This window comes from Siniperca chuatsi, linkage group LG6 (assembly GCF_020085105.1).
Source record: "Siniperca chuatsi isolate FFG_IHB_CAS linkage group LG6, ASM2008510v1, whole genome shotgun sequence".
In the NCBI taxonomy this organism is placed as follows: domain Eukaryota; kingdom Metazoa; phylum Chordata; class Actinopteri; order Centrarchiformes; family Sinipercidae; genus Siniperca; species Siniperca chuatsi.
This window is the reverse complement of record NC_058047.1, coordinates 7,098,054-7,111,807: the sequence shown is the minus strand read 5'-3', so window position 1 is coordinate 7,111,807 and position 13,754 is coordinate 7,098,054. Positions and strand designations below refer to the sequence as shown.

At 38.9% G+C, this 13,754-nt stretch overlaps 1 protein-coding gene across 2 annotated transcripts in view; it reads right to left on the bottom strand.

Moving 5' to 3' along the window:
- Positions 1-13,754, bottom strand: part of LOC122877644 (ephrin type-B receptor 1-like) — an 83,199-nt gene that overhangs the window by 21,962 nt on the left and 47,483 nt on the right. The window contains exons 9-13 of one of the 2 annotated variants that reach the window (XM_044199473.1): positions 12,942-13,066; positions 3,049-3,214; positions 2,574-2,679; positions 1,000-1,061; positions 695-892 (exon numbers count right to left, since the gene is read on the bottom strand). In XM_044199473.1, coding sequence (XP_044055408.1) covers positions 695-892; positions 1,000-1,061; positions 2,574-2,679; positions 3,049-3,214; positions 12,942-13,066 — 657 coding nt within the window. Of the gene's footprint in view, positions 1-694; positions 893-999; positions 1,062-2,573; positions 2,680-3,048; positions 3,215-8,442; positions 10,511-12,941; positions 13,067-13,754 lie in introns of those variants that run through there. The other variant, XM_044199474.1, reaches the window with a different exon arrangement.

The following is a 13,754-nucleotide window of genomic DNA, read 5'->3' as shown; positions in this document are numbered from 1 at the left end:
AAATAAGGCACTTGATCTTAGCAGCTGTAAAGTTTTTCCTTGTTTTTTGTTTCTCGTCTCTATCCATCTTGTCTCCAGTTTTCCTTTTTCCATCCGACAGCTGAAATGCAAAAACTCTGCCCCCCCAAAAAATTCAGAGGATGCTCTGGGACTCCATTTCACATCCAACTTTCTCTATTTGCCAAACATCACACAGCATTTTTACAGTGAGAACTCAGATAGCCAAAGAGAATGCATGAAGACAGTTTAATTTATTCCGGTGAAAGTTATCAGCATGAATAAAACATCTCTCCTGACTTCAAAGGAAAAATATAAAGCAAAATAATAAATTGGCATTGCGCTTTTCCAGATCCTTCTCATTGACACAAAAGTGTGGCACAGTTGAAAAAACTGATACATTTACTGTATCTGTATGTGCTGTTTCAAGTGACAGTTGGTCTCATTAAAGGAAACCAAGGCTGACTTTTCTAACATTTACTTTTGAAGCAGTTTATAGTAGAAATGAACAAGAACTTTTTTTTAACCTTACTCTTCAACAAAAGCTCTTGTACAAATATAATGAATGCACAGTAATATTAAAGAATCATGGATTTTCATTTTAGGTATTTGTTCATCTTTATCGTCTTATAGAAACAACATGAGAGAGGAAGGGTAAGTCAAGGGTCAAAGAAACTAAGTCTAAGAAAATATCTACCTGATCCAATGACTTCCTCTATTTTGACACAGGAGGGGTCGATTTCCTTGGCAAACTCCCGGACAGCCTCATTGGGGTCCTCGTAGGTGAAGGGGTCGATGTAGATCTTGACCCCCGGTGAACTATGACCTTCGGACAGGGTGGGAAAGGTCACAGTGGGGGTGGGACCACTGAACATGTCAGGCCTCAGAGTCACCTCTGAGGAGAAAATTTGAAAGTGCAAATATAAACACTATTTTGGAAGTTTGGTGTATGTAAGCATATATAAAGGTAGAGCTTATTTAAAGTTTCAGTATTGGTCGTACCTCCTCCTGTGTTGTACTGCTGCAGCTTGTCACCGTACACACTCTCCTTTAACTGCCTTCTTCTACATACAGAAACACAAACAGAGAGATTTTTTAGAAAGAGGCAAGCAGACAGAAATGTTTCACAAAAGTTAGAAATGTTAATTGGTTGTCTTCTCTTCAGCTGAGTTGAGGAATGTCAAAAAAGTCTGCTTTAGAGAAAGAAAAAGTCTTTCAGGAATTCATTAGTATTGGCTGACTTGTTACTGTTCTGTATTGTCAGCTTTTATTTCCTGCTTTCACCTGAGGATGGAACCAAAGAAATGCGCTCTGTAATATATTAATACGTCAACTGATCTTCACAATAGACACTTTATACTGCATACCGTACAGAAAGAGCTTGTTGCTTGCTATTTCTGGGAGGTCATGGGGTCACAGAAACTTCAGGCATTTCAGAAAGTCTTGATCTACTTTAAAACCGTTTTGTCATTTTTGTGTAAAAGCTATGTCATCAATGTTACAAAATTGTGTTTCCATTTCTAGTAATTACATATTAGTAATAGTAACAAGTATGAGAAATTGCCACTTCAAAAAATCTTAGGAATACTTTCTCGTACAGAAGCCGTTTTATCCGCATTATTTTGTAAATGTTTAGTGTAATGTATCACAATAGTAAATCTAAAATGGTAAATACAAAAAAGCAGCTCAAAATCCACCAGACAAAATAATGTATAAAAAACAATACATGGTTAATGTGAAAGTTTATTGTTGACCTTGGACACATTATTTTTGACAAAAAATTCAAGGTACACTTACTACCTTTCAAACACAGTGTTCCTCAGCAGATACAGTTGTATGGGAATGGCTCAGTTATCATCACATGACCAAAGTATGGTGTTTCATGTGATAACAGATGGTCGTATAGGGGGGTGGGGATCGTAAATCTGTTATAAAAGTTCCAGACTGTGAGATGTGGATGATAGCTCTGCAAATTTTTATCACAATAGGTATTTTTCAATAACATCTTGACATGTCACAGTAGGAAAAGCACAAGTTTAAATTTATGATGGCTGAATTCCATTTAGCTGCTTCTGTTTCAGGTTCCTTATATTGTGCTTGCTGGCTCACTGTCATGCTGTCATGGCTTACTGGGACACTTGAAAAGAATGGAGCCATTGTTATTGTTATTAGCAACAACTGTGCTTTTTCCACTATGACAAGTCAAAATGTATGCTGTGATAAAGGGCAATAAATGGTTTGGGATACTGAGTGTTTACACTGAAAATTAGCTGATTTTCACCCCTATTATTTATTATCGATTTTGTATCTGATTATCACGCATTTTTAAAAATTCAAATATACAGACACATTCCCAGATTAAAAAAAGGAAAAAGCTGAGCCATATTGAGCCCAACAGTACATGTTCAATGCCTTGCTTAAGGACATTTTGGCTGGAAAATTCAAAGTATGTAACATATGTAACAGGATATTTACCTCTACCAGTTAGGATATTCCCGTGACACAGACACGTATGCAGCACATGTGGGTGGATGTGTATAAGATGGTGTGTGTGTAAAAGTGTGTCTGTGTGTTACCTGGTGCAGATGATGGCAATAGCTACCAATGAGACGATACACACACCACCCACTAAAGAGCCTGCAATCAGGGAGAGCTGCTGTCCCAGCTCTGACTTATACTCATCTGCCGAAACACACACACACACAATCCGACAAACATTGAAAAGAGAGGTATTATTTTCATATTTTTTGAAACTCTCTTACATACACACAGCTAAGCATTTCTGGAATATACACCTGACAGTTTCTCTCTCTCTCTAACACATAAAATATCATGTACAAGGGTCATTTTACATGACTGCAAGCACACACAAATTCACGCACACACACACACAAAGTAGGGCAGAATTTAATTACTTCACAGCCAGATTTTCACTCTTGCTCAACCTCTCAAATTCCCCCTCTCAGTCCTGCACTCTCTTTCCTCTCAACTAAAAAACCCCCACCAACACACACACTTCCACATACTCCAGCCAACCACCCTACCACTTACCATCAGTGAGTGTCTGGAAGAGCATCTCCTTGCTGTAGGCTCCATAGCCGGCCACAGTGCGGGCCCTCACCTGGACCACATAGCCAGTCCCCGGCTTCAGACCCTCCAGAACAACATTGGGTGTTTCGCTCTGGATCTCTGAACTGTTCAGCACTGATGACTGGGACTGAAGAAGAGGTTGAGAGAGAGATGAATATGTTTCACAGCAATCCAAAACAGACTATAATACTTCTTCAGTCACAGAGTAAGAGAGACAGAGACTAAATTTAGTACATTGTTTTGGCCTTCAGCTAAGACAAGATTAATTCTTCCAGTTCCAGTCTAAACTGGAGACATTCACCATTTTCAAACTGTGACACCACAGACACCCTGGCAGGATGGTGTAACTGCAACATCTTGAGTTTGAAGTCATCTGGGATTTTTATCACACCGTGCCAGTCTCTATCACATTCTTTGTCTTTTTCCATTTTTTTTCATAACAGTAAAACAAAACAGTTCAAATACCCTCAATTTTGTGTCTGTGCTCCACACACTGAAGACATTTTTACACTTACCCCTGGTGGTACATTGTCTAGTCATGGAAATGCATTTGGTTTTCTTTGTCCATATTGAAATATCTGCCTCCACTCCAATACAATGGAGGGGAATGGAATTTCGTTCGTGCTGATCAAAGCACAGAAAAAATTATTTCTTCCAGAAATATTGTCCCAGTTGCTCAGAATAATCCACAGACCTCACTATGAACAGTTTTGATTGAAACTACTTTCTACTGAAGGAAAGTCACTATGATATATTCCACTTTTGTCCAGAGTGACCTGGTCATGTTGCTGGGGAAAATTTTTCCAAATGACCCTTAAACAGTAATTTAACACCAGGATGAAAAGCAATTTTTTACTGCCTTTTCTGCCTCAGAGTTTCAACTCTGTTGCACCTCTGACTACATCTAGCATCACTGATGGGTGTGGTCAGAAGTCTGCTCTGATACATCTGTTACCACGCCCAACAGTAATGTCATGGTGCACGGAGGAACACACTTCTATACTACAGCAGCAAGGTGAGAAGGTAAAACCACTAAAGGTCAGCAAAAACAAGATTTTCACCTGCAATTAAAACAATTTAAATTACCTTATAACAATGAAAATGGAATGTTTGGAATGTGTGGAATTGTTGAAAAATTATATATAAAAAAACTCAACAGCAAGTTGTCTTTGCAGAAATATAGTCAGTTTTACTCTAGATAATCCACAGGCGTCGGTGGGAACAGTTTTCATTGGATCTACTTTATACTGTATAAGTTGTCCCTATGAAAACTGTAAAAGTAAGTTCTGTAGAGATACAGGGTCATTGTTTCTGGAAGGACACTTTGCAATTAAATTTTATAAATGAAACTATTCAGTGTCTACAGCACAAATGGAATTTCATTTACTCCCATTTTACTGGGGTGGAGACAGCAATAGGCATAATTCAAAACATCAGCACAAAAAAACAAAACTATTTGCAATGCAAGACACCACTATGGTTGAGAAATAAAATCTATTTTCTGTAATTTGGGTGAACTGACCCTTTAACAGCCCCTCTTGCAACCTCACAAAAACTCGTCTGTTTACATTCTATCATCATCTTTATCACTTTCTTATTTCTGAAGCCCCCTTTCCACCTCATACTTCTCTCCATCTTAACTCTCCCTCTGTCCCACTCCCCTCTCTCCTCCCATCTATCTTCCAGTCATTTTGTCTGCAACTACCCTCTACATATTTTTCTAAAAATATCTCTTCAGTCCCTTCCTGTTCTTGCTCTTTTCCCCACCTCTTTGACCCATTCTTTACTCCATCTCCTTAAAATATAACAAAGCGATATGGAGTTAATTAGCTATTGCCCAAAGAGACAGATGTACCAGAGTATTTGGTCTTCTTTCCACCTAGTCCTCCTCCTGAGGTGAATTAGGCATCAGACCAATCAGGCCTATCTCATAAACCCAAGGCTACAACCTTTTACCTCTATCTGTCTATGCCCTCATTCTATGCTTCCTCTCACTATTTCTTTCAGATAAAAAGGTTTTACTGCGGCAAAATCGACGGTCCAGAGGGAACGATAGATATGGTGTGGTGATGTCATGAAAGAAGGGGGAGGGAATCATACCTTGAGGATGAAGGAGGTGTAGGGGTCGAGGGCAGAGCGAAGAGGAGAGGGAGAGAGATGATGATGGTAATGAGGAGCAAGTTCAGGAGGGAAAAGAACGAGAAGGAAGTGAGGGTTGGGATGGAAAAAGAGAGGAAGAGGGAGGGTTATCAAAAGAGGACACACATGAATAAAACGGGGTTCAATGACTGAGTTTTTATTACTGTTACTATTATAATTCGTAATGACAAATACCTATTTCCCCTTTGATGGTCTTAAACCCCTTTGTTGCTGCTTGTGGCTATCTTTATGTTTACTATTATGATATAACATGTCTTGTGTCATTTATTAGTGTTAATCCTGTGTACCTACAGTATCTTGATGTATTTAACATAATTAGGGTTTAATTTATTATAGTACTTAATATACTGTACTGTGACAGTCCTACTGTCATAATTAGGACACGACACAAGGACAACTACAGAGTTTGCAGTGTTAAAAGCTGGGAGAGAATAAGATCTAGAGTTATATTTGGAAGTGGCCACAGAAATGGGGAATTGTGTCAGGGTGGGGTTTGGATTTGGGGGGGGCTATGTTTGCCACAGTGAAAAGGTTAGGGGCAGCCGTCTGGGAAGGTCTGGTAGCCAGAGATAAGTAGTGGGTAAAAATCCTGCCTCCCTGTGCCATATCAATTTTACTACATTAAAACCTCATTATGTATAGAGTGGTTATGAAGGAGGAGGGGGTGATGGAGGGGTGGAGAAATGACAAAGTACCAGAAAAAGAGGTACAGTACAGCTCTCTGGTAAGAAAAACCTGCCTCTCTCTCTCTCCAGGGTTATCAAACTGCTCCCTGAGGACTTCTTCAGTTGAAGCTATGAGCTAAAATGAGTCACTTTATGTGGTTGGCTTGTCTACAGTGTAAGATACAGTATTTCTCCCTACTTAAGATGTGTATGAAGGAAGAAGAATGAAAAGAAGAAATAATGAAAGAACAAACAGTCAGCTTTTGAGTCTGGGTCTTAATTGGCTTCTATGTTAAATAATGTTAAAGCAAAGGCAGCTGCAAATAAGGCCGACTTACAGTAAAGTCGCTGCCCTGATTTTGACAAAGTAAGGGTTTTATCTGTGACTGTCAGACTGCAGCTACAGTACGTCTCTCAGCGAGTGCAGTTCTTCTCACTCTGTCCTCGACTCACTCTAATTGCTCTCCGAGAGGCAAAATCTCAACTTTCTCTTTCTGCTATTCTCTATCTTTCCCTGGAAATTCACTTTTACCAAAAAACATGGGAAATATGTGTTTTTGCTCAAGCTAAATTTTCCAACAATCTCTGTTGAGTTGAGGTTAGGGAAAGACAGTGGTCATAGCTGAAAGCTCCTTGGTAGGAGACCAGATGACCACCATGCTTTCTGGTGACAAAGTCTGGACACTTTGTACAGCTAACCTTCCACCTGAACTCCTTCCATAGAAGTTTTGTGGTAGTAAAACAATGTCACAGTACTACTGCATTCTCAGAGCGGACAGTCACTATTTGTATGATCACAGGTTAGTAGTCAGGAAAACTTAAACATTATATATTTTAGGCACTTCAACAAACAACAATGCTGCTGTTGGAGAGAACAGTCAACAGAGGACAGTAATATTTGAACTACAGTGAGGTCTGCATAGCAGAACCTGCAAATGTCTTCTTTGAACAACGGATGAAATGCTTTTAAGTATCACTTTCTGATAATGGCATACATGCATTTCACTAGTTGGAGAGGAATTACACTTTATGAGCTATGAAGGATCTTTTATCAAACCGTATTTCATGAAAGAAGATCAGTAATGAGGATAGTTATGACCCAGCTTCCATTATACTAGACATTAGACACTGGATCTGCATGTGTTGACCATTTTAGTAGCATTTTAAAAATGTGAGAGTAAGACAGGATAGAGCATGGTTTGAATATAATATGTAAAAAAATGTGAGGTAATAAGAGTTGGACTTTACATAATCTGATTAAAAGTATACTTTTGTAGGATGCCAAGATTATACTGTGCATACTTAATGCGTATACCAGCATACATGAATTATTACTTGATTTGGATTAAAGTTGAATGCTATTTAGCAAAAGCATCAACATATGTACATAAAGGCAAAGTAGTAGTAGTAAGTATAACTTATATAATGATGAATAGTTGTGTCAATGCTGTATTTAGTTTAGTTATAGGATTTACATATTAGCACACACTGAACCAAGAAAAGCAATAACAACCATAACAATAAAAACGACACACACAAACACACACACACTCTCTCTTTCCATTCCCTTATGCAGCACAGTAAAATTATAGCCATATACTATGTTGTGCTGTGTTGGGAAATTGGAATCTGTGAGCAAGCCCTCTAGAATCATGGGCTTTAGGACTGTGCCTGTTTTCATCAAAGTGAATAGATAAGACAGAGAGTTGACAAAACTCTTGAGCATTTCAAGTTTGTAGTTCTGTTTGTATCTCAGAGTTTTAGTGAGTTATGGAAGCACCAACTCACTGACAGTATGTATTAAAAAGAAAAAATGAGCGCACAGACAAACAGTGGTATCCAGAAAAATGCCAAAAACGATTTTCTTCAGTTTTGTAAAAAGGATTGAAAGATGGCAGGGAATCAAATGTGGGCTGTGGATGAGGAGGCATGTTATTCATTTTGGATGAGGAGGCATGTTGTTCATTTTGGTGTATCTCACACAATCCCTTGTAAGTGCTTTGCTCTTTGTTTTTAATCTGTCTGCAGTGAAAGTCTATATGTTTTTGCAGCTGTTGGCTCAGCTTCAAAAGATGAGGATATTCTTACGTTTAGCTTTGGGTTATAGATATGCTTTTAATTTAACTTTCAGTCTCCAAATGCATTGCTTTCCACTGACTGAATTACAAAGAAGACAAGATATGCAGCCACAGTTTGTCCTTTCTTTGGAGTCTTTTCTTCCCTAGAGCAGCTTTAGGGAAAGCAATCAGGTCCTGCACATTTCACTCCTGAATCAGAGGCCCTCATTGGTGCCCTGGGTTTGACATTCTTTATGCAGGCTAGTTTGATCATTGGCAGTGAAGTGTTTTGTGCCTTAGTCTCCTGGTTCATACAGGTTAGGAACTTGTCCACTACCGGAAAGCTGGAGGCTTGATTGCTTCAGTCAGACAGCCTCACAGAGCAGAGTGGTAGGAGTTTTGATTTCAACCACATCCACCAGCAGATAAATTGGTGATTTAGTCTTCATGTATTTAAGTGATTCAGCTAGGGAGATAGAAAGATCTTCTAGTGCCCTCAAGATGTTGACATACACAGCAAAAAGCAGTGGAGTGACATTTTTTATTATCACATTCACACTTTATTCTCTTTTGCAAAACACTGAAAACAACTGAAACAGCACTTTCACAAGTTTTGAGAATATTGTTTCTGTTGAGGAAAGTGTCTTATTTATCATCCATCTTTCTTCACATCTGAAAAGAGCTTCAGTAGTTAAGAAGCAACACAAAATATGGTGAACTGCAGTTGGTCCACAGAATGGAAGTTGATCACAAAGCTAGAATTACCTCGAGAGAATTTGGAAGTTTACGGTACCAGGGGTCAGGACACCAAGATCCTCTGCCGGCCACCTGGATGACAATGCACCAGGCCCCAATGCCTATACCTGCAGTGGGTCCAAAGTGCTGTGGTTCCATAATACTCTTTTGGGTTGTGCCTGACCAAGCCCCATGGGTCAAAGCCAAGCAACCAGATGGTAACTGGCGAGTTCCCCTTCCAGGTCTGGCTCCAGGAGGGTGTACTGGTCTCCCTGTTCCAGGCAAGGTACTGAAGCTCAGATGTTGTTGTTTCATCCAGGGTCTGTGAATTCAGGGTCACAGGGACGTGCAAACCCCTCCACTATGACAAAGTGGATTCTCGGAAGGGGCAGCAGTAATGTGGGCATTGTACTGGACCGTTGTGGTGAATAGTCAATCAATTTACCAGTAGATCTACCTTCCAACAACCACTTGTGGTCCCGCAGACATCTGGAGGGAGCTCGGGTAGAGCCACTGCTCCTTCGCATTGAAAGGAGCCAGTAGAGGTGGTTTGGGCATCTGATAAGATTGCCTCCTGGATAACTCCATTTGGAGATTTTCTGGGCACATACAACTGGTAGGAGACCCCAGGCTAGACCCAGAACATGCTGGAGAAATTATATATCTCATCTTGCTTGGGAATGACTCAGGATCCCCAGGAGGAGCTGGAAGACTTTGCTGGGGAGAGGGATGTTTGGACTACTTTGACCCAGCCCCAGATAAGCAGATGACCTTAAGTCCAGACGTACTGAGACTGTTTTCTTCCATTCTTAGCGTAGTGGTCCAGAGTGGGAAGGATAAAGCAAACTTCCAAAGAGTTTGGTTAAAGGACATAATGGCACTTCTCAACAAGCACCTTTTCTGTCCATCAGTACCTCTGCTGATCATTGTCAATGGCAAAGAAAATACAAATAATCATTTTGAATAACTCTTGTTAAACTTCAAACTCAACTGTGTGGGAAAGACAGATCTTCAACACCAAAGCCTCAATAAATTGATGGTTTTCTAGAGAGATGTTCTACTCTCTGTGGTGGTGAGTCTATCTCTTTGGGAGGACAGACTATGTCATTATATTTTAGATAAAGGTAATCATGTAAAACCAGTGGTCTGTGATATCTTCTGGCACATATGAGACACCAAGGTAAACAGAGAGACTTGAAGGCCACATCAACAGTGAGCTGAAGAGATGAACAAAGGAAACAATCTCACTGAACAAACAATACAACAATATTCGTGGCTGCAGTCCACAAACATTGTAACATTCCTCCCCTTGGACTTTGGAATACAGTATGTGCAACCATCACCACGAAGAGCCTGTAGTGAAAAACTGCATCCGAGCTGTATAAATGCTTCATGATATCATTGAGAAAATGACTAAGACTGATGATATTATTATATTCCTATAAAACACCTATAAAATATGTAGTGTCATCTTCTGCAGTGTGTCATCAGACTATTTAATGATTCAACTAGGATGGTAACAGAAGTAAATTTTTTGGGTCTAATTTAAGTTGGTCTAAAATCACTGTCCATAATTGTTTAATTGTGTAATTTTAATTGTTCATGATGTTCTGTTTCTTCTAGTGATTAAAGTGAAGAGAGGCCTGCACAAGACACACAAGATCTGCATGAGTCCTTTTGTGAGTTACTTGACCAATTAAACTATTGATTTAATTAGATCTTCCAGAGCCCACAGATCTTACCTGGATTCCATATTGTGTGTTACAGCTTGTGAAATTGTGACACCTCAAACTACTTCATCAGTTGCTTATGGAAGAAACAACACAACTTTGTTAGATTCAAATAATCATTAAACCTATCTTTTACAATTTAGCTGAAGTGATGTAGTTTTACAATTTGACAAGATCCCATTGTAGCCACTTATTAATGAATGGATGCTCATTTTTGCTGTATGACTACGATTAACAATTGATGTGTGGTGGAATAAAGAGAGGCTCTCCATCACTGTAAAACCCTGTCAGTATGACTACAGGCTCCATGAAATATGCATTGTAGCTCTAAGATCAATCCTGACTTATTAGGAAATAATATTGTATAAAAGATGATGCATAAACCCAATTCTTCAATAGACATCGAGCGTAAGTGAGAGAGAAAATACATCAATTACAGGATTTATAAATCTAAAAAATATGTTTGACACGTTTCTGCCTTCAGCTGTCCTTAATTAATCATCATGTAAGGTCTATGAGGAGCAGCATTCACCACATCCCAGCCTCTGAACTAATAATAATAATGATTTTTTTATCAGCCATTAGTACTTATGCTACAGTAAGTGACAGGAAATAATTAATAATAAAAATAGGAATATTACAAGAACTATACATTATTGAGTGACCATTATTATTTTGAGAGATATTTTGGTGAATGGTCACATTCAAAAACACACATCCCAAACACACCAAATCTGTCATGGTGTTAGTGTTTTGTGTATGCATGTCGGTGGACATTGCTGTATTTAGTTAATAATTCTAGTTATTTGAAAGGATACAATATGCATACCTGAATCGTGACAGGTGGATTGGAGGGCAGCAACTTAAACACAAGTGAAAAAAAAAACTCCTGCTCAAAATATCGTGACCATATTTAATTTGGAGTTTGGGTTATTTATGGATGAAAAAATAATGCATTCATAAAATTAGATAAAATAGTAAAATAGTGTCCTCATTGTCCTTCTATGACTTGAGTAATTTTTAACTTTAACTTTTGGATGGTCTGTGGTTGTTATACAGATATTGTTGTAGTTCTCTATTTATGTTTGATGAAATTTTAAGATGAACAGATTTTTTTGTTATCTTTTGACAATATTATGTTTCATAGATTTTGTAAAGGAATAGTTTAACAATTTGGGAAATGTGCATATTTGCTTACTTTGCCGAGAGTTAGATGGGAACATCATTACCACTCTCATGTCTGTACAGGTACGTTTATTATGAAGGTGGAGCCAGGAGACAATTAACTTATCTTAGCATGAAGACTGGAAACTGGTAAAAAGCTAGCCTGGCTCTGGCTCTCTAATGGTAAAAAGTCTGCAAACCAACACCTTTAAAGCTTACTAATTAAAACATAAATCTGAGTAACTAGGTAACAACAATAAGTTGTGGTTCTACTGAGCTGTTATGTGCCATGTGCCGGACTATTTCTTTAAAATCTCCGCTGGTTGCCTAGAAACCTTACATTGACGGCAGTACTTCAGTTTTTGTATGGGATGTAACAAACGAAATACATTATGTTTATTAGTGCGCTTTAGAGGTGCAGGTAGACAGTTTTTTTTTACCCTTGGACTGAGCCAGGCTAGCTCTTCCCCATGGTATAGTGCGAACAACCACATAGCAAGTAATATAACTAACGTTAACTAGGTATTAGGTTAGCTAAGCTAGGTTGAGGGTTAGCAAACAGTCCCTATAGTTGCTGCTGTGAAGCTAACATGCAGAGAGGACGAGATGTTTTCCCAGCCAGCAAACCAGCTCGAGACAGCGATACTCACAACTCTCCTGCTGCTGTAGCTAACATCACAACAACAGCGTATCTTGGCAAATCAGAAAGTAAGCTGAATGTTCGTGGGTAAGTCATTTAACGTTACCTGACACACAAATCATGGCTGGAATAGTGTTGTGTGGACTGGTGCGAGCCACTTTATTTGTTTCCCCATTTACAGATACAGGGCTGTGAACAAACACCTGAGGGTTTTTTTCAGCATGCACACTGAACGGACAGCTAGCGTACTGTGAGGAGATATTCGCTAAATTTGACAAAAAGACGTTTATTGGATTCTTTATCTAATTATTTGGATGGCAGTGTGTATGTTTTCTCAAGGTGTTTCATTTACCAACTTACCTACTTTTTTGTGGTCCTCTAATTTACCCAGCATATGTGTATAAATAACGAACTGTTGTGACTTCTTGTCCATATATCTGATGAAGATGGAGTAGACAGACACATCGTGTATCATCATGTATGTGCAGGAGTTTTTTCACTTTTATTCAAATTATTATGAGCTGAAGTATTTCAGAAGCAGTGAGACTGTTGCTGCTCAGTAACTGTCCTAATAATAGATGACTTAGATTGAGTTGATATTAATTCACCTGTTTTATTAACTCTAATGGATTACTGGCTGTGACCATAACACCAAAAAGCACACAGACACACACACAAACACTCATTTATCATCCCACTCTACCTTGTCATAGTATCGTATCTCGTAGTCGAGGATAATTCCGTTGGGCTGTTCGGGCGGTGGCCATGACAACGAGAAACTGCGGCTCGTTGAGCTCACTTGGTGCATTATGGGAACTACTGAGGGAGCTGTTAAAACACACACAATCAATAAGGCAGTTAAAAGATTCTCTAGCATGCTTAAACACCATAGTGTGTAATGTAATGACATATTGCCAAGGATTATTTACACCCAAAGGAGAAAAATGTTTCCTCATTCAGGCTCATGAAAACAAATTACTGCACTTGTCACTGATGGGGAAACAAGAGTTATGTCTGCAATGCATTTTTACCCATAATTTTAGGAACCAAAAGCTGTTAGCTATAATGTATTTCATGGTTTTGCCTCTGGGATCCTTTTATGAGATGGTTTTCATCACATTTGTACTTTACTTGGTAGCGTACAGTGGAGAGAGGAGGGAATCAAGACATGGAGATTGATACTACACTAGTAACTACACTAAGTATCAAATTGATGTAAGTTACATTGAGAATGACAACATATGCATCTAACACAGCAGAGTCAAAAGGACATCATGGGACTGCCATAATCCTCAGTAAATGCCGTGATACCTCATGAGCCACGTCTCCTGTAGTCATAATTTGACAGTGTGAGCGAGCTGTCACCTGAGAAACTCAATCTTTTTTAATATTGCCACAATTGAAATTTTACAGGGTTCTCTATATGTCGAGTGAGTTTCATATCCTAAGGTCCAATGAAATACGCTAAAACCTATTGCATAATTTAACACCACCCCCTCCCCCCGATTTCAGGGAT